Below are 21,170 nucleotides of genomic sequence, written 5' to 3'. Positions count from 1 at the left end.
GTCAACTGACAAAGGCGGCTAAAACGTGATCTCTTGACCCCACTGTCCTCCCTGCCACCATCCACTTGCTATGGAGTCAGAGACAGGAGGCCACTTACCGGGGAGGCGGTGGAGGGTTGGCCACAGAGGGTCTCCAGCATCCCCTGTCAGGATGTTTTATAAGCTAAAAATGCTGTGCCATTTCACATGCTTCTTTAATCTCATGTTTACAATTATCCTGAGAAAAAGACATCACTAAAGCATCTGAGTTGTGTAACGTGCTGACCTATAAGGGCTGAATCACGATTTGAACCTAGTTCTTCCCATTACTACACGGCTTCCTCCTCGATACCAGAGCTGCTTCCAACTTGATGGTGGGCGCTGCTGGTGTCCTGTCCCATTCGCCCCAGCTCACCTGAGTGCACCAGCAGCTGTATTAGAGGGTTGTCAGCCCACTGTCAACTGTGTCAGGCACCTATGTTTCTTGTGCCCTTGGAGGGTTTTCTTGTGACCACAGGAACTTGCAAGGAACACAACCTGGAAAGGCAGGGAAAGGGAATTTAATGTCCCCTAGGGTCCCCTAGGGCAATGCTCAGCCAACTGGGGTTGGAGAGGAGCACTTACATTTCAGCCTCTGGCATGTTCTGAGTGGTTTCTGGGGGTCCCCCCAGCATGAGCGAGCCCCAGGTGTTAACAGTGTAATAATCCACCCATAAAACATGTCCTTCATCCGCTCTTGCCCCTTCCTGTCTCACTTTCCCCACTTCCTCACACGTGCTTCCTCGGACACCTCCTGTGTAAAGAACCCACGCTAAATCTTTACCTAGAGATCTACTTTTGGAGGAACGCCAACTGAGTCAAATTCTAAATTCCATGTGGTTGCTGCCACTGTTGTTACTGTTTTGAATTACACTACATTCCCAGCAAAAAAGTAATAATGACCGTGGGTTGCTGATCAGTCAGAACCTCATTAACACTTTTAAGCCTTGAAAAAACTGAAGATAGTGTTTCCCATAAAGCAACAAGTTATTCCTCCTGTTTCACTAAGTACCCTTCTTCCCAGCAGCTGCTCCAATTTCAAAGCAGGATGATGAAGGCTTTGAAGGTGCTCTGTTAATGCAGTTACAGATCCAGTTTGGGTACGCTAGCTATTAAACAATGGATTTCAGGATATATGCCAAAAGTAGGACACTGTCTCTCGACGTAAGAAAACTGAATTGGTAATGTTAAAAAAAAATCTGGGGCTTCCCTGGTGGCGCAGTGGCTGAGAATCTGCCTGCCAATGCAGGGCACACGGGTTCGAGCCCTGGTCTGGGAAGATCCCACATGCCGCGGAGCAACTGGGCCCGTGAGCCACAACTACTGAGCCTGCGCGTCTGGAGCCTGTGCTCTGCAACAAGTGAGGCCGCGATAGTGAGAGGCCCGCGCACCGCGATGAAGAGTGGCCCCCGCTTGCCACAACTAGAGAAAGCCCGCGCACAGAAACAAAGACCCAACACAGCCATAAATAAATAAATAAATTAATTTAAAAAAAAAAAAGAGCCTCTTATTAAAAAAAAAAATCTGTAAGTATGATCAAAGTATTTATATTATGGAGAACAAGAGTAATCATCTCAACATGGCATTCTAGATTTATCAACTCTGCACACATATTTTAGGAAGATTTTGAGAGATTTCAATACAATATCTAAAAATGACCCACCATTTTATTTTTAGCAAAAAGAGATTCTCAGTTTCTGGTAGTTGTCTGTAACTATAGGCTGAAAATGTTTTGATTTTAAAACATACATGTGTAAAATTCTCACATGAGAATGAGCGGTAGCACAACCCACTGCAGCATGATGGCTCTTTATTCGCAGTTTGTCCCGTCCAGAGATGCCAGACTCACAAGTCACATGCAATAAGTTCACATAACATGTTTTGTTTTATAGACTCTAACCATTTATTTAACAAAATGGAAATTTCTAATATCTAGCACTTTTCTACATTTAAAATTTCAGGGAAAAGAGACTCGTGTTCTACAGTATATAATGATTACAAAAGAGTTCGTTATCAGCTTTGAATGGTTAAAACACTTTCTCTGCTGATTTGGACTCCGCATCCTTTAGTGAGGTGAGGTGACATTTTTCTTGTGGAAAAGGCCAGCGTTTCTTGTCGGAGAAGATGTACCACCAGCACAGCCTTCCCTTCACTCAGACCTGTCTATCTGAGGATTTCTTCTACCAGGGAAACAGGTGGGAGTCCATTTCACTATTTTGATTCCCAAGTCAGGTATAAATCCTTTTAACTTAGGGAAAAACTCAAACGTATATAAACCAAAAGGCGGAGGTTGCTTTTTCCATCCTCTTTACTCACGTGACGCTCTGGAAAGTCACAGTTTTCTTGGTGGTTTTGCTCGCGTGCCGACCACGGTGCATGGAGCTATTACTAGCGCTAATGTGCAGAAGACGTTTTGAATAATGTCTAGCACCCACAGGAAAGAACCACGGAGCCCCCACATTTGAATTTTGTTCTTGCAAACTCTAAAAGCCAACGATCACTTGTGCCTTGCAGAATCTGGGGGCTCTATTCCCAGGTGCAAAGTGCATTTTCCGGGTTTCTCCAGAGCAAAGGCAGGGTGGACGCCCTCATTAAACCTGTGCCTGATGATGAAGAGCAACTGTCCAGTCTCAGAGTTTATAAACAGGAGCCTTTGGGTGGTGTAGTCCAGTAGGATGCCCACTCTGGCGGGACGCTCCGTCACGTGGACATCGCTCACAATGCCACTGTAGAAAAATGTGTATCTGAAATGGAATGGAATGGGAATTGAAAACTTTGGAAATCTTGAAGGACCATGATAAAGAAAATCACTTGGAGAAAACCGATTTTGCAGTTGTTCACCTCAATTCACAATGAGTTGCAATAACATTGTCCCAAATACTTTAACCAGATCCCTCCTAGATGCTAAAATGCATAGCTCTTCCCAACAGACGCGTATTTTTAATAATTTTGCTCCTTCTACATTAGGAGGCAGTCCCAGAATAACCAACATATGCCTCCCTTGTGATTTTTCTCAACATTTTAATTCTTTCCCAGCTGCCCACGTGTTTTAACTACCGCATTCATGGTATGTCATTCTTTTGAATAAAACTCCTTTGAGGCTGCTATGTACTTTAAAAAGTACCGCGGGCTTGCCTTCCATAAAGTGTATTAATTTTACCATTTAAAAATTTTGTAAGTAACTTACATAAGGACCTTTATGAAGTTTAAGAAATATTTCATTATTTTTGCCCAACTTCATCTTATGTACACTCCCACTGCCCCAAATCAACTTTCCTTTTCATCTTCTCAGTGTTTTCTGCACCCTTACAGCCAAGGGAGGTTGCCTTTGATTTCTTTCTTCAGTTCAAACAAATTCAGTTCAACATGTAGTCATTGGGCATATCTGTGTGTCCTGTACTTTGCTAGACCTCTGCACCTCTGGGGGATATGCAGACCATAGCATACTGTCCTTGCCCCCAGGGAACCCATACTCTGCGGAGCAGGAACGAAAATTGTTGATGACTTAAACATGGGCTGGGGCTGAGACTCCAGCTTAGAGCACAGATTGGTAAAGTGTTTCCTCACACATTTAATGGACCTGGTTTAGTTGTGAAAGGAAAGGTTCAAGGCCAGGCTAGCAAGGAGAAATTGCTGAACAGAAGAAGTTAAATTGCTCTATGCAAAAAAGTAACACAAGGTGGGAGTTTTCTCCTGGTAATCTTAGAAACAGAGGGTGGAGCCCTGAAAGCAGGAGAAGAGAATAAATGAGAGATGGAAGAGAAGAAAAGAGATGAGGGACAGATCTGTGGATATGATAGGTCTGAGGGTGGGAGTGACACTGGGCAGACTGGGGCCGGAGAAACTGGGTGACTCTGGTGTGGCTGAGAAGGACAAGGACCTTGAAGACCTGTGACATCTCTCTTAAAGGCCCAGAAGCTTGAGTGCAGGAATATTTAGGAAATGGCAAGTTAGCAATTTCCTCGCTGAATGAAGCTCATGTGAAAGGGCAGAGGTTCACGGGGATGGAAGGTAAGCGAGACTTCCACAATGATAAAGGACCTCTTCAGTGCCTTGCTAATGTGAAATATGGCAGAACATTATGAAGTTTTAGAACCTGTAAAGCACACAGAGGCTGCAGGTGGCAATGATGGAGAACAGCAGTGGGCTGTTGTTGGGCTGCCCAACTTCATCCTTGGAGAACAGATGGAGAACAGGCTGGGGCTCTTACAAAAGGGGCTTGGGGAGCAGATGGGCTCACATTCAGCCAAAGAAGAATGGTCAGGACTGGATGGGGAAAAAAGGGAGAAGGCGATCCAAGCCGTCGGGGCAGCAGAAGCAGTGATGAGGTGGCAGAGTAAACCTGTATGCCATGGAGAACATCACCATCTGATTGACGGGTTAGGAGGGGACATGTGAATGACTTTGAGGATATTACCTGGGTAGGTAAGTCAGAGGCCAGGCTCTAGACCTGCCCTGTCCAATATAGTAGCCACCAGGCACATGTGGCTACTTAAATTAAAATTAAGTGAAATTAAGTAAAATTCAAAATTCAGTTCGTCAGTCCTATCAACCACATTTCAAGTGCTCAAGAGCCACATATGACACCATTTTTCTATTTTTGCAGAATGTGTGATTGCACAGCACTGGTCTAGAGGGTTCTGAATGCCCATATAAGCCATTTCCCTACCCTGCTTGGAAGGTCCCCGGTTCCCACAGGCCCAGCCCCGGTCAGTCCCTGAGCTAATCGCTACCATGGAGGTCAAGGAGGGAAAGACATTCCTTGAAGCCTTGGACCCACCAGTTCTACAGGGCCTGGAATTCGTCCTGTCTTGTTTCTGCCTCCATTTTCTACTGAGCACATCACTTCCTTCTCCAACCTGCACTCTGGCCTGAAACCAAGCCTATCTGCTGCGGCCTGACTCCCTCCCTATCCTTTGGACTGCTGGTCCCTGTTCAAACAAAGGTCATCCAGAAGCCTGATTCTTGACATCTGCGTGACCCTGGAACTACCTGTGCGAGGTTTCCCACCTGGGTGGACCACCGCTGTGAATCTCACTGATGGCCCAGAATGAGCCCAGACTCCTCTCCACCCTGGTGGCTACTCGCCTCAGGACTCCTCATACTCCAGCCTGGTCACATTCTTCCTGGCTCCCCCCTTCACTGTGGTCCCACCTGAGTGTCGACACCACTGTAGATGGTTGTAGATTTTTGAGCAGAAAAGGAAAGGACGTGATGCAAATGATGTTTGAGAAATATTTGCCAGTTGTGACACACAGAATGGCTTGGAGTGGGTGGAGACTGGAAGAAGAGCACAGGCATGTTGGCTGTGGATGAAACTAGTAAAGGAAACAAAGCCTTGAACTAGAGAAGTAAGTTAGGAACAGACAGGATGAAATACCGTTGATTCTTTCTCCTTAGACTCTCTTCATTTCTCCTATCCAGTTGTGACATCTTAAAGCCTGATGCAAGTAGAATCAAGAGTAATACCACTTGGTTTAAATCATGAAGCGAGAAAAATGGAAAAACACAGGAGGGTCTGCTATAGCAGTACTCTTAGTAACCTGAAGGCCAGGGTGCTCTAATTTGGAACACGAAATGAGGCACTTAAGACCTGACCTCTCTGTGCGGTGACCACACACGGCACACTCCTCCTCCCAGAATCTACAGAACCTGCCCTGGGCCCACAAGAGCCAAAGACCAAAGTTGTTGAACCTGCTGAATGAAATGAACAGTTCTGTTTTCTAGAGTCTAGAACTTTGTATTGGACTCTAGTCTTTGGTTTGGGTTCTTAAGGGTTCAAGTGTCTAAGGAAATTTTCATGAAATCAATACCTAGTTCCAGCTCTAAGTCTACCAATTATAAACTCTGGGTTTGAATGATTTTTCAGCTCTAGGAGGAGGCTGAATATCAATTAATCATCATGGCTCTGCCTTGATGGGATGTGACTTTAAATAGCTCTTGGAGATGGTGTCCTTATGAACCATGTCAGAGAATCAAACTCTATCAAGTAGGATGCAGGGAGAGATGTGCAGCCAGAAATATGCAAAATCCCAATCTGTGGGCCTTTTTCTGGGAACTTGCGAGCACTGCTTCCTTTTTAAGCATTACATTTGAATAATTCCTCACATTTGATTCTTTACGATTTCTAAGTTCTTCCTTGTACCTGACTTCATGTGATGCTCACAACCCCAAAATGTAGCAGACCAGGCATCACTGTCCCCTGACAAGACAGATGAGGCACATCAGATCTGCTCATTAGATTAACCAACTTCTGGTGAGTAGTCAATAGGAGGCTAGTAGAGAATGGAGCCAGGACTAAAATCAGGTTCCTGGCTCCAGTCTCATGCTCTTTTATTAGACTATCTTGTGTGCATATTCAGTTCATAACATGCTCGCCTTATCTAACACAGGTTAACAGCTTTTTCACGTCAAGCAATTAAACAATACTAATGAGACAGGCTGGGACCTGGGACCCTTTACTGCGGCACTTGCACCTGGACAAATGTCTTCTTGAGCAACAAAATACAAAGAAACTATAAAGGACTAAAAATAACTGCATGCATGTCCAGTTGGGGCAAATTATGAACAACAAGATACAAAAAGGCCAAAACCCAACTCCCACTTCTGAGGTGCTGGGAGCAAAAGCAGGGTACTGCTCATGATCCGTGCCCATGGCACCGCCAAGGGGGTGGGCGGACCACCTAAGTCACCCCTCCCGCCTGACCCAGCAATCCTCCCCTACCTTCAGCCCATATAACGGACCAGCTCACTCCCCCTCAGGGAGTGAGCGTGGGTACCTATTACTTGTTTTCGCTCTCTCCTGCTGCAGCACGAGTCCCAATAAAGCCTTGCTTGCATTCCTCATCTGGCCTCTTATCAATTTCTATTGATTAAAGAGTCCAAGAACCCAGGTCGGTAACACTAATAATATAGACCAGAGGTTAGTCAACTTTGTCTGTAAAGGGCCAAATAGTAAATATCTTAGGCTTTGGGGCCAATCTCTATTACAACTAGTCGAGGTGACATTGTAGCACAAAGGCAGCCATAGGCAATATGTAAACAAATGAGCTTGACCGTGTTCCGATAAAACTGCATTTACAAAAAAGGCAGCGGGTCATATTTGGCCTGTTGGGCTATAGTTTGCCAACCCTTAATATAGACCAACGGCAGTGGGGTAGGGGGGTGGTACTGGGGACCTACTTCTTCCTCAGTCCTGTTGACTCCTCTGTGGAGGGAGCCCTTTCAGCCTTACCCTTGTGGTCTCTCCCCACCCTGGGGTGAGCTCTGAAGGAAAAACTGGCCATGCATGTGTTTCCCTAACTCTTCCTGACGAGTTTCCTGAGGAGATGCACATCCTTCTCCAGGAACCTACTCTGCCCCGCAGGATGGGAAGGTGGCCTGGCCAAGGCTCTGCGTGGGTACAAGTCTGTCTGTTGATAGGGTGCAATATAAGAAACATTCTTGCTTTCACATATGAACCACATTCTCTAAAACCGGCTTCCTCAGTAATCAGAGTAGTAGTTGAATCTCCAAATAGTTGAGTCTTTTGTTTTCTTTCTCAGCTGACTCAGAACTTGGGCAGGGAAGTGAGAGGTAGGTTATTTATTAGGTCCCTCAGAGCCCTCTGCCTAGACATCAACTCATGACACTTTGATTAAGTGGGGAGGGGCAGGCTCCGGCTTACCTCTGCGGCTCAGAGCAGTGCATGTACCACGCGGTCTCTCCTCGTCCCAGGGCACCGGCCTGCACTGCCGAGCTGGAGCAGACACCCAGTCGGTAGGCTGGGCAGTCTGTGACAGTGGTTTCCCAGTAGTGCTGGCCACAGGCAGGCAGCTCCTCACCCAGCACTGATGGGATTCTGCAGGCAAAGTTGATCAGGAATTGCCAGGCTTTATCTCATAAACACCAACATTCATAAATGTATACACAGTTTAAGCAGGATTCTATCCTTGGAAACTGCTGGAATTTGACTAAAGACATTCATTGTTCATTGTGCCCCCGACCTTGACCTGATGGCCACAGAATTCCCCAAACCATCAACATGCATTTAACGCATTTCTACTGCCACACTCAACACACATGTATTACACATAGCATCTCTTGGAGGGACTGGGAACCAAGAAATAATTAGAATAATGGCAGGATAAAAAGAAATGGCACAATCTCTGCTTTCAAAGAGAGTGAGGAAGTATAAGGGAGGCAGGTGGAGAATTCCAAGAGAGCATGACTTGCAAAGTTTTCTTCCAAAACTTGCACATACACAAAAAGGAGTCTCTAAAACCTTCTCTCACAATGAGTTCCAGCGTCTGCTGACTTTCCTGGGCACAGAGACCGGAAAAGGTGCTGCTCCTGAACAGCAAGTGGTCTGGGGAGGCCAGAGCAGAGCGGAGTTACACCTGGATGAACCAGGTGTAATGCTTGCGCTCCGCAGAGGCTTGTGGTCAACAGTCTTTGGGACTCTGGCCTCTTTAGATGGTAGCAGGTACACCTGAGAGGTTGTCGAAAGGTCTCTTTTTGTCTCACCTCAGCTATTTTTGTAACAGACATGGTGAAGTGAACCAAAGCGCTTTCCACTGCGGATGGGTGACCTTGTTTGCATGAATTACTCAATTTTGCTTTGAAATGGCTGAGACAGCAAGGAAGCATTTTTAATTTAAGCAGCGTTAATATTCAGTCAGCACCTTCTCCCTCTCCCCTTTAACAGATGAGAAAGTGATTAATGCAAAGGAATGTACTTCATTTTCTCGTGTCTTTACCCAACCTCATTTCAGAGAGGGGGCTACTGATGGGTCCTTGCTCTCTGGAGCAAAGCCCAGCTGCCTGATATTTATGAGCTAATTTTCAGATTAATAATAAATAAATAAAATTCTATCAAATACATTACAGTTATTATCATCAGTTATTATCTATGAACTCTTACCAACCTCCAATCTATTTCTTTTCTCTTTGATTCTTCTGAGAAATCCAAAAGAGACAGAAAAGCCCAATTTATTTCTTAAATCTTTTTTTCCCCTGAATTCACTCATTTGTACACGTTTAGCATCTCCAGTATTCTGGGCCCCAGGCTAGATTCTGGAGATTAAAGATGCGGAAGACGAGGCTGTTGCTTGAGGACTAGTCAAAATGGAGCATCTGACAAACGACTCCACCAGAGCTCAGACCTTTCTGCGGATAAGATCAAAGGGTGCCAGGGCCCAGAAAAGGCTTGGTCATTTCCAGGAGCTGGTAACACCTGAGCTGAGCTACTGACAGATGAATAGCAGCCTGAGAGGAAAACAGCACAAGTCGCCGTTGGTGGGCTCAGGGCTATACTGTGAGAGCACCCCGGGCGCATCAGTGCCAACAGCAGCGTGTTTCACATGGGTTACAGTTTTCAAAAGCCTTTCACTTGCTTTCTCCCATTTGACCATTTTGACCCTCAAAATAAGCACGAGAGAGTGCAGGCAAATTGCAGAGCAATCTCCCCACCGTGCCCTCAGTTTTCGGATTTCTTTACTTTGCTGCTTCCTTTTGTGGGAGCTTCTGGGGGATGGTGGGGGGTGGGGGGGTGGGCAAGATCCTGAAAGTCCTGCATGTGGCCAGAACCAGAAACTCAACAAAATGTCATTCTCCTCTATTCCTTTTCAAGTGGATAGATTCAAAATCTGGTCTGCTGTTGAAATAATAGAAGAATTAACCCAGGCTCTTTTTTCATTGAACCAGAGATAATACCTTAAAACAGCCTATGTGTTAAACAAAACCATCTGTGCTTATATTTCCAATAAAGATATTGACACTTGCTACAAGTCTGAACGATCTCTGTCACTTTCCCCCTAGTAAGGAACCATAACTGAACTGTATGTGTGTGTACCAATTTACACTTGATATCACACATGCCAGGCATGTGCACTAAACCAAGAATGTGCTCAGGTGAGGCCACACAGAGGTGACACCCTCAGAAGACTCTCCTGCTGAGGCATCTCATGCTTTCTTCTCCTACTTACTCTGTCAGCCGCCTCCTCTCAGCGAAGCTGATCACCGTCCCATCTGAGGAAATCTGCAGAGCGGGGTGAGCCGTTTCCCTCAGCAGGAGAAATCTCGTTCCTATTGTAGTTAGAAAATAGGATTATAACATGACTGCAATGTCGAGCGCTATCCCTGGGCCAAGCCCCGCATTTCAGATCGTAGTCTCCCTTGCTTCTAACATCAAAATCCTCTGCTCAGTGTTTTCAGATCCACAGCAAAATTTCATCCGTGATAAGGACTAGTGAACACCAGTGGCTGGTCACCTCACCCGGTGTGCTTCTCCCGTACTAGCGCTCACTCTATTATGCAAAGTATGCTCCCTGCACCAGCAGCACCTACCTACCTCACCTGGAAACTAGTTAGAAATGCAGAATCTCGGGCCTGCCCCAGACCTCCTGAACCACAATCGGTATTTTAACAAGCTCCTTGGGAGATTCACGCGCACATTGAAGTTTGAAGATGCACTGGTCTAACCTCCAGGAGTGGTTCTAACAGTGGATGGTACAGGCACCATTTGGGACTGCAGGGAACACACTTCTGGACAGACAGCCCTCATGCCCTCGCTTTATAAACATCAGGCTGGCCCTAACCACATCACACCCAAGGTGCGTCCACAAGTTTTTGCTGGTTAAGCAAATCACGTAATGTGTCACCCTCAATCTTGCCATCTTTGGGTCTAGCGTAAGATAATAAAATGATCATTTTTCCACTCCTCATTTCTTTTCACAATACTTGAGAACAGCCTTGCATTTTTTTTGTTGGCACCATCAAGGGTATTTTCCCCAAAATGCCCTTGAACAGTTTCATCACTTTCTTGAGTTGCTCACTCATTCATTCATTCAACAAACATGAATGGGCACAAACCATGTGCTAGGCATGGAAAATAAACAGAAGAATAAGACTAGAAGCTTGTTCATAGAGTTCACAGTGTAATAAAATAAGAATATCCTCATCCTACTCTTCCCCCAACATACACACACTATCAAAACATACCCACAAACTATAGCACATTGTGAACCAAACAAGAATCATCTGAGGAGATTTAAAACACTTGTCAGAGCCCATATCCAGGTAACTTAGACCAGGATCTCCAGGAGTGGGATCCCCACATCAGTATTTTCTTAAGCACCTGGACTGATTGCTAATGGGTGGCCAAGGTTGAGAATGTCTTAAACCAGAAGAACGAAAGAAACACCTTGACCTTTGGCCAATCTTGGGTCCTCATGCCAAAAACCTAGCCCTGCCAGCAGGTTGGGAGCGTGAAGAAGTGGCCCTCTAGGATATCTTCTCTGGGTTGTAGAAGGGAAGGAATGGGAATGCTTGGAAATAGTTCTCTGTGTGCAAAGGAGAAGGTACCTCTGGTGGAAATGAGGGCAGCTTCACTCTGTTCACTTGTCCCAAATGCACTGATGGCTTTCACGTAGAAAAAGTAATTGTCATTGGGTTGGAGGTTAACTTTCAGTTGGAGTCCTTTAATTCCAGAGAAAGATCTAAATATGAAGGGAAAATAATAATTTTAAATATAACCCTATATGCTAAACAACTCATCATATTTCAATCCTGTAGTGAATGAACATCTTTTATTGACAACAAATCACTTATTTTTCCCTTTTTATGACCACTGAGTTAGCAAGCCAGATTTTATAAAATGGCCATTGTCCACTAAGTTTACTTTATCAAATCATTTCTACCTTGGTCAACTTTTGTCCAATATTGTGCCTTCCAGAATGCTCTTTGCAATAGAGCCAACCAAACTTTTTTTTTTAATTCAGAAAATAGACTAATTCTGTGGTTAATGAGTCCCCAAGCATATATTGTTTTCTTTATCAAATTTTGGCTGAGAGGGCACTTGTGGATTAAGATATTAAACCAATCTATAATGCAAAAGACACCATCTCATTGACAGATCCTGAATAGTGGAAAACTTAAGGTGAGTGTTGATTTTGTACATGGTCATCATGCCAAAGCCAGCCAAGTTATAGAAACTGAAGATCTCTAAAGAAGACAATATCCTTTAGAGCAAACTTAATCCTGGAGAGAAAAGAGAATTCTAATTGCCAAATAAAATCCCCAAAGCTGCTGTTCCTAAACCTCCCATTTACATTAAAAGAAAAGTGCTGGTCGTGGTATCTAAATGGCAGCAGGCTTGGCAAGAACACTGTAACAGCCCAACCATTTAAGCACAAATGGACTTGTTGGATTTGAAGATTGGAGCTCTGAACTTGCCAATGAGCTGGAATAATTTTTGTGCCTCTTTTCCATTCTCTTGTATCTGCTTGATATCATGTCCTAGAGCATTTATACAAATAAAGTATACAAGTGCTCTTTCTTTTAGCCTCCATTTGGAGAGGCTTTGGAGAGAGTTACAAGTTAGGCTCCTTGCTAATAAAAGAAGTCCTAATCGGAGTACTAAAGAATCAGAATCCTGTTCCTGTTAGATGTGCATTGGATACTAGTCATTGAAAACAATAGTACAATAGCTTTCAAGTTCATTCTCAGAGGGAGATGCGGGTTTTTTTTTATCTGTTTGTTTGCTTTGTTTGTTTTTTATTTTCTTTGTGTTTGTTTTATTATTAATGAAGGTACACAAAGTCATTAGAATCAAAGAGTGGTCAGTGTTCATTCTCAGATTGATTTTTGTTTTCAGGTTATTTCTACTTCTGTTGACTTACTTCATTCTCAGTACCTACCTTAGAGAATACCATGGAGAACCAGGAGAAGGAAAAAGTATCATTGACCCAGAAAACAGAAGAACTTAGACTTTTTAGAAGCAGAAAATCTGTACAGAGTAACAGTCCCTCCCCCATCAAAGCCCCATGTCTAAAAGCACAGAAAACTCACAGTGTGTTCCTCAGCAGGAGGGGGCAGGGAGGGGAGAAGCCTGGGTCTATTTGTATATTGGCTATTTACTGCCTGCATCTGGAAAAGGTCAGTACAAACTCCTCAAACCTTACTGGTTGTTATTTCAGAACCTACCACCTGAGCAGGTCCTCAGAGAGTACTATCTTTAGATGCATGGAGGATGCATGGATTGAGCCACATGTCCACTGACAACTAATAATGCTTCAATTTATTAACAAAAGAAACCAGGTCCTATGACTGAGAATGCATTTCCCAACTAATATCTAGATTATTATTCTGGGGTAGATGTATTGCTGATCTTATTTGCATTGATGACTGAAGAGATGTTTTCAATGTACATTAATTATAACAGGCTTATTGTCTCAATAAGCACACTCAGATCTGAACTGAATTTCAGACTTCATCCACTCATCAAATAAATATTTATTGATCACTTATCATGTGCCCAGGCCCTGTCCCTGCTTGAGGGGTAAGTGACAAGGAGAGGTGAGGAAATTTCATCTCTAAAAACTGGACAGAACATATGGGTTTCATTTTGTGATAATGCAATTGTTAAATGCCAAGGATGCTGTTTTTGGGGTAAGTTTTGCTCTTAAATTTTATGAAGTCTGTCAAGGAGGAAATTCCATATATATAGTCAATTGTATGCTATGTCTTATTAGTCATTTAAAGAATAAAAGTTTACATGGTAGAGAAGCCAATATATGGGATAAGATCTGCTTTCAGTGCGTGAACATGTCATGCAGACGTGACAAATATGCCTAATGCCCTCGCTGACTCTATAAAAGCACCAGGCATGAAAATGAAAGTAATATGAAATATGATAGTTTTATTGTTTATAAGTTTCTGTCTTATGCTCAAGCACCAAGAACAAAGCAAAAAAAGCTCAGCTACGAATGGTTCATTTCCATGTCTATTTATTGTCTGACCTCACTTGAATGTCATAAAAGCCTTCATGTCAGCTGTCCCTGCTGTTTAGCCAAATGAAAACTTCAAAAATTTTGGAATTTGAAATCTGAAGAGTGGCACTCTTCCATAGATTATGATATTTTTTATTTCAAAACCAAAAACTTGTCATAATTGCAACTGAAACCACATGAGTTATAATAAGTTTTGCATAGTTTGGAGTAGAATTCAAATTCACAGAATATCCAAACTGAGGTAAGTGATTAGACAGCAAATGGAACCACAGCAAGTTGTTGATGCTTAGGTAAGAAGAGATTTCAGCTTTATCAATAATGTGACTAACCTGACGATGTTAGAAGTCTAGAGCCAGTAATAAAATTCAAAAGGCAATAAGAAATTTGACTCAAAGGGTCTCACTTTGGGTCAAAAGTGTGGGATCCTCCCTACAAGTATCATAGTGCAATGGAAAGGGAAGGCTTTATATGTGGAGGTTCCGGGAATGTGAGGACAAGGAAGCATCTAGGAAACCTGACACAGCAAATTAGCTGATTGCTGGTAGGGCATAAGCATGCTGTGGGGTTTGATCACAGAGCTCTGCACCCAGCAGGTCTTCAAAGGACTCTTGGCTTCCTCATTGGTAGGACAAAGGACATTTGTTAAACTCCAATGCTGTAAGGCAGAGAGAAATGATTCAAAGGAGACCCACTGTCTCCTCAGAAGTCTGAAGGGCTGCAATGTAAATGAGAGTGGTCTCCTCTTCTGCTGTTTCAGAAGGAAACGAGTGGAAGCCCCCAGGAGGCTGACGTTTGTCCAATATAACAAAGGCCTCTCTAGCCTGAGCCCTTTCCTTCTTTAATTTTTGCAAGGAATGATTGAAAAGTTTGCCACAACTAACCATAGACAATGGGGCAAGAATTATTGATATTTCACATGGGAATTGAAACGGATCTTTATGAAGAAAAAACCTTTAGGGACTTAATGCTTAATGGGAAAATACTAAAAGCATTCCCATTAAGTCAGAGAGACAGACATGAGGTTAAAAAAAATTGGGAAGTAGGAGGTAAAATTATTACCATTTGCAGATGATATGACTGCTATCTAGAAAACCTAAGAAAATCAGACAAAAAACTCAGAATTTAGTGGAATAGCTAGATGTGAAACTAATATAAGAAATCAAAATCGTTCATATACAAATAACAACTAGATAGAAGATAAAGCAAAAGAAAGATCTTATTTAGAATAGTGGCAAACATAACAAAAGTATATAAGATTTATATGAAAAATATTTTTGAAAATGGTACTGAAGGAAAGCACACAAAAGACTTGACTAAAAGGAAAGGCATATCAGTTCTTGGGTACAAAATGCAACATCACAAAAATTTTAAAACTCCCTAAATTAATCTATCAATTTAACATGATCTCTAAAAATACCAAATTGTCAGGGGCAGGGGAGTAGAGGTGACTACACAGTCTGATTCTAAAGATCATATGAAAAATAAACTAGCAAATAGCAAAAAAAAAAAAAAAAGTCATGAAGGGGCAACCTAACCTACATGAATTCTAAAATTATAAAGCTATAATAATAAAAACATCATGGTACTAGGGCATAAATAGATGGGTCAATGGAATAGATTATAAAGGTGAGGAATAGAGCCAAATACATAGGTTCTTTAGTATATAATAATGGAAGTATTTCAAATCAGAAGGGAAAATGATGGGTTTTCTTGCTGGCACAGCGGGATAGCCATAGTAGAAAAAATAAAGTTGGATTCCCTACTGTATAATTCCTCCTGAAAGTAGAACTAAACTAACGTTAACAATAAAAAATACGTATGGAGAGGAGCTTTAAGATGGCGGAAGAGTAAGACGTGGAGATCACCTTCCTCCCCACAAATACATCAGAAATACATCTACATGTGGAACAACTCCTACAGAACACCTACTGAACGCTGGCAGAAGACCTCAGACCTCCCAAAAGGCAAGAAACCCCCCACGTACCTGGGTAGGGCAAAAGAAAAAAGAGAAAACAGAGAGAAAAGAATAGGGATGGGACCTGCACCAGTGGGAGGGAGCTGTGAGGGAGGAAAGGTTTCCACACACTAGGAAGCCCCTTCGCGGGCGGAGACTGCAGGTGGCGGAGGGAGGAAGCTTCGGAGCCGCGGAGGAGAGCGCAGCCACAGGGGTGCAGAGGGCAAAGCGGAGAGGTTCCCGCACGGAGGATCGGTGCCGAGCAGCACTCACCAGCCCGAGAAGCTTGTCTGCTCACCCGCCGGGGTGCGCGGGGGCTGGGAGCTGAGGCTCGGGCTTCAGTCGGATCGCAGGGAGAGGACTGGGGTGGGCTGTGTGAACACAGCCTGAAGGGGTTAGTGCACCACAGCTAGCCGGCAGGGAGTCCGGGAAAAAGTCTGGAGCTGCCGAAGAGACAAGAGACTTTTTCTTGCCTCTTTGTTTCCTGGTGCGCGAGGAGAGGGGATTAAGAGCGCTGCTTAAAGGAGCTCCAGAGACGGCGTGAGCCGCAGGTATCAGCGCGGACCCCAGAGACGGGCATGAGATGCTAAGGCTGCTGCTGCCACCACCAAGAAGCCTGTGTGTGAGCACAGGTCACTCTCCACACCGCCCCTCCCGGGAGCCTGCACAGCCCACCACTGCCAGGGTCCCGTGATCCAGGGACAACTTCCCCAGGAGAACGCACGGCACGCCACAGGCTGCTGCAACGTCACGCCGGCCTCTGCCGCCGCAGGCTCGCCCCGCCTCCTCTGTACCCCTCCCTCCCCCCACCCCCGGCCTGAGTGAGCCAGAGCCCCCGAAGCAGCTGCTCCTTTAACCCCGTCCTGTCTGGGCGGGGAACAGATGCCCTCAGGCGACCTACACGCAGAGGTGGGTCCAAATGCGAAGCTGAATCCCAGGAGCTGTGCAAACAAAGAAGAGAAAGGGAAATTTCTCCCAGCAGCCTCAGAATCAGCGGATTAAAGCTCCACAAACAACTTGATGTACCCTGCATCTGTGGAACACCTGAATAGACAATGAATCATCCCAAATTGAGGAGGTGGACTTTGGGAGCAACGACATATACATTTTTTTCCCTTTATCTCTTTTTGTGAGTGTGTATGTGTATGCTTCTGTGTGTGATTTTGTCTGTATAGCTTTGCTTTTACCATTTGTCCTAGGGTTCTGTCTGTCTGTTTTTGTTTGTTTGTTTTCTTTTGTTTTAGTATAATTTTCAGCACTTGTTATCATTGGTGGATTTGTTTTTCGGTTTGGTTGCTCTCTTCTTTCTCTCTTTCTTCTTTCTTTTTTTATTACTTAAAAAAAATTTTAATAACTATTTTCTTATTTTAATAACTTTATTTTATTTTATCTTCTTCTATCTTTCCTTCTTTTTTTTTCTCCCTTTTATTCTGAGCCGTGTGGAGGACAGGCTCTTGGTGCTCCAGACGGGAGTCAGGGTTGTGCCTCTGAGGTGGGAGAGCCAACTTCAGGACACTGATCCACAAGAGACCTCCCAGCTCCACGTAATATCAAAGGACGAAAATCTCCCAGAGATCTCCATCTCAATGCCAAGACCCAGCTCCACTCAACGACCAGCAAGCTACAGTGCTGGACACCCTATGCCAAATAACTAGCAAGACAGGAACACAACCCCATCCATTAGCAGAGAGGCTGCCTAAAATCATAATGAGGCCACAGACACACCAAAATACACCACCAGACGTGGACCTGCCCACCAGAAAGACAACATCCAGCCTCATCCACCAGAACACAGGCACCAGTCCCCTCCACCAGGAAGCCTACACAACCAAATGAACTAACCTTAGTCACTGGGGACACACAACAAAAAAAACGGGAACTACGAACCTGCAGCCTGCGAAAAGAAGACCCCAAACACAGTAAGTTAAGCAAAATGAGAAGACAGAGAAACTTATAGCAGATAAAGGAGCAAGGCAAAAACCCACCAGACCTAACAAATTAAGAGGAAACAGGCAGTCTACCTGAAAAAGAATTCAGAATAATGATAGTAAAGATGATCCAAGATCTTGGAAATGGAATGGAGAAAATACAAGAAATGTTTAACAAGGACCTAGAAGAACTAAAGAGCAAACAAACAGTGATGAGCCACACAATAAATGAAATTAAAAATTCTCTAGAAGGGATCAATAGCAGAATAACTGAGGCAGAAGAACGGATAAGTGACCTGGAAGATAAAATAGTGGAAGTAACTACCACAGAGCAGAATAAAGAAAAAAGAATGAAAAGAATTGAGGACAGTCTCAGAGACCTCTGGGACAACATTAAACACACCAACATTCGAATTATAAGGGTCCCAGAAGAAGAAGAGAAAAAGAAAGGGACTGAGAAACTATTTGAAGAGATTATAGTTGAAAAATTCCCTAATATGGGAAAGGAAATAGTTAATCAAATCTAGGAAGCACAGAGAGTCCCATAAAGGATAAATCCAAAGAGAAACACGCCAAGACACATATTAATCAAACTATCAAAAATTAAATACAAAGAAAACATATTAAAAGCAGCAAGGGAAAAACAACAAATAACTCACAAGGGAATACCCATAAGGTTAACAGCTGATCTTTCAGCAGAAGCTCTGCAAGCCAGAAGGGAGTGTCCGGACAAGCTTAAAGTGATGAAGGAGAAAAACCTACAACCAAGATTACTCCACCCAGCAAGGATCTCATTCAGATTTGACGGAGAAATTAAACCTTTACAAACAAGCAAAAGCTAAGAGAGTTCAGCACCACCAAACCAGCTTTACAACAAATGCTAAAGGAACTTCTCTAGGCAAGAAACACAGGAGAAGGAAAACACCTACAATAACAAACACAAAATATCTAAGAAAATGGTAATAGGAACATACATATCTATAATTACCTTAAATGTAAATGGATTAAATGCTCCAACCAAAAGACACAGGCTGGCTGAATGGAAACAAAAACAAGACCCGTATATATGCTCTCTACAAGAGACCCATTTCAGACCTAGGGACACATACAGACTGAAAGTGAGGGAATAGAAAAAGATATTCCATGCAAATGGAAATCAAAAGAGAGCTGGAGTAGCAATTCTCATATCAGACAAAATAGACTTTAAAACAAAGACTATTACAAGGGACAAGGAAGGACACTACATAATGATCAAGGGATCAATCCAAGAAGAAGATATAACAATTGTAAATATTTATGCACCCAACACAGGAGCACCTCAATATATAAGGCAAATACTAACAGCCATAAAAGGGGAAATCAACAGTAACACAATCGTAGTAGGGAACTTTAGCACCCCACTTTCATCAATGGACAGATCATCCAATATGAAAATAAATAAGGAAACACAAGCTTTAAATGATACATTAAACAAGATGGACTCCGTTGATATTTATAGGACATTCCATCCCAAAACAACAGAATACACATTCTTCTCAAGTGCTCATGGAACATTCTCCAGGATAGGTCATATCTTCGGTCACAAATCAAGCCTTGGTGAATTTAAGAAAATTGAAATCATATCAAGTATCTTTTCCGACACAACGCCATGAGACTAGATATCAATTACAGGAAAAAATCTGTTAAAAATACAAACACATGGAGGTTAAACAATACACTGCTTAATAATGAAGAGATCACTGAAGAAATCAAAGAGGAAATCAAAAAATACCTAGAAACAAATGACAATGAAAACACGACGACCCAAAACCTATGGGATGCAGCAAAAGCAGTTCTAAGAGGGAAGTTTATACCAATACAATCATACCTTAAGAAAAAAGAAACATCTCAAATAAACAACCTAACCTTACACCTAAAGCAATTAGAGAAAGAAGAACAAAAATACCCCAAAGTTAGCAGAAGGAAAGAAATCATAAAGACCAGATCGGAAATAAATGAAAAAGAAATGAAGGAAATGACAGCAAGGATCAATAAAACTAAAAGATGGTTCTTTGAGAAGATAAACAAAATTGATAAACCATTAGCCAGACTCATCAAGAAAAAAAGGGAGAAGACTCAAATCAATAGAATTAGAAATGAAAGAGGAGAAGTGACAACTGACACTGCAGAAATACAAAGGATCATGAGAGATTACTACAAGCAACTATATGCCAATAAAATGGACAACCTGGAAGAAATGGACAAATTCTTAGAAATGCACAACCTGCCGAGACTGAACCAGGAAGAAATAGAAAATATGAACAGACTAATCACAAGCACTGAAATTGAAACTGAGATTAAAAATCTTCCAACAAACAAAAGCCCAGGACCAGAGGGCTTCACAGGCAAATTCTATCAAACATTCAGAGAAGACCTAACACCTATCCTTCTCAAACTCTTCCAAAATATAGCAGAGGGAGGAACACTCCCCATTCTACGAGGCCACCATCACCCCGATACCAAAACCAGAAAAAGATGTCACAAAGAAAGAAAACTACAGGCCAGTATCACTGATGAACACAGATGCAAAAATTCTCAACAAAATACTAGCAAACAGAATCCAACAGCACATTAAAAGGATCATACACCATGATCAAGAGGGGTTTATCTCAGGAATGCAAGCATTCTTCAATATATGCAAATCAATCAATGTGATACAGCATATTAACAAATTGAAGGAGAAAAACCATATGATCATCTCAATGGATGCAGAGCAAGCTTTCGACAAAATATAACACTGATTTATGATAAAAACCCTCCAGAAAGTAGGCATAGAGGGAACTTTCCTCAACATAATAGAGGCCATATATGACAAACCCACAGCCAACATCGTCCTCAATGGTGAAAACCTGAAACCATTTCCACTAAGATCAGGAACAAGACAAGGTTGCCCACTCTCACCACTGTTATTCAACATAGTTTTGGAAGTTTTAGCCACAGCAATCAGAGAAGAAAAAGAAATAAAAGGAATCCAAATCAGAAAAGAAGAAGTAAAGCTGTCACTGTTTGCAGATGACATGATACTATACATAGAGAATCCTAAAGATGCTACCAGAAAACTACTAGAGCTAGTCAATGAATTTGGTAAAGTAGCAGGATACAAAAATTAATGCACAGAAATCTCTTGCATTCCTATACAGTAATGATGAAAAATCTGAAAGTGAAATTAAGAAAACACTCCCATTTACCATTGCAACAAAAAGAATAAAATATCTAGGCATAAACCTACCTAAGGAGACAAAACATCTGTATGCAGAAAATTATAAGACACTGATGAAAGAAATTAAAGATAATACCAACAGATGGAGAGATATACCATGTTCTTGGATTGGAAGAATCAGCATTGTGAACATGACTATACTACCCAAAGCAATCTACAGATTCAATGTAATCCCTATCAAACTACCAATGGCATTTTTCACAGAACTAGAGCAAAAAAGGTCACAATTTGTATGGAAACAC

The 21,170-nt window shown here is 42.7% G+C and overlaps 1 protein-coding gene across 2 annotated transcripts in view; it reads right to left on the bottom strand.

Moving 5' to 3' along the window:
• Positions 1–1,811: 1,811 nt before the first annotated feature.
• CMYA5 (cardiomyopathy associated 5) overlaps positions 1,812–21,170 on the bottom strand; it is a 113,454-nt gene continuing 94,095 nt past the window's right edge. For both annotated transcript variants that reach the window (XM_036846162.1, XM_036846163.1), the window contains exons 10-13: positions 11,362–11,495; positions 9,984–10,083; positions 7,685–7,858; positions 1,812–2,762 (exon numbers count right to left, since the gene is read on the bottom strand). In XM_036846162.1, the coding sequence (XP_036702057.1) occupies positions 2,516–2,762; positions 7,685–7,858; positions 9,984–10,083; positions 11,362–11,495 (655 nt within the window). In that variant the 3' untranslated portion in view covers positions 1,812–2,515. The remainder of the gene's footprint in view (positions 2,763–7,684; positions 7,859–9,983; positions 10,084–11,361; positions 11,496–21,170) is intronic.

This window comes from Balaenoptera musculus, chromosome 3 (assembly GCF_009873245.2).
Source record: "Balaenoptera musculus isolate JJ_BM4_2016_0621 chromosome 3, mBalMus1.pri.v3, whole genome shotgun sequence".
In the NCBI taxonomy this organism is placed as follows: Eukaryota; Metazoa; Chordata; class Mammalia; order Artiodactyla; family Balaenopteridae; genus Balaenoptera; species Balaenoptera musculus.
The sequence above is the reverse complement of the archived record's forward strand: the minus strand, read 5'-3'. Positions and strand labels throughout refer to the sequence as shown.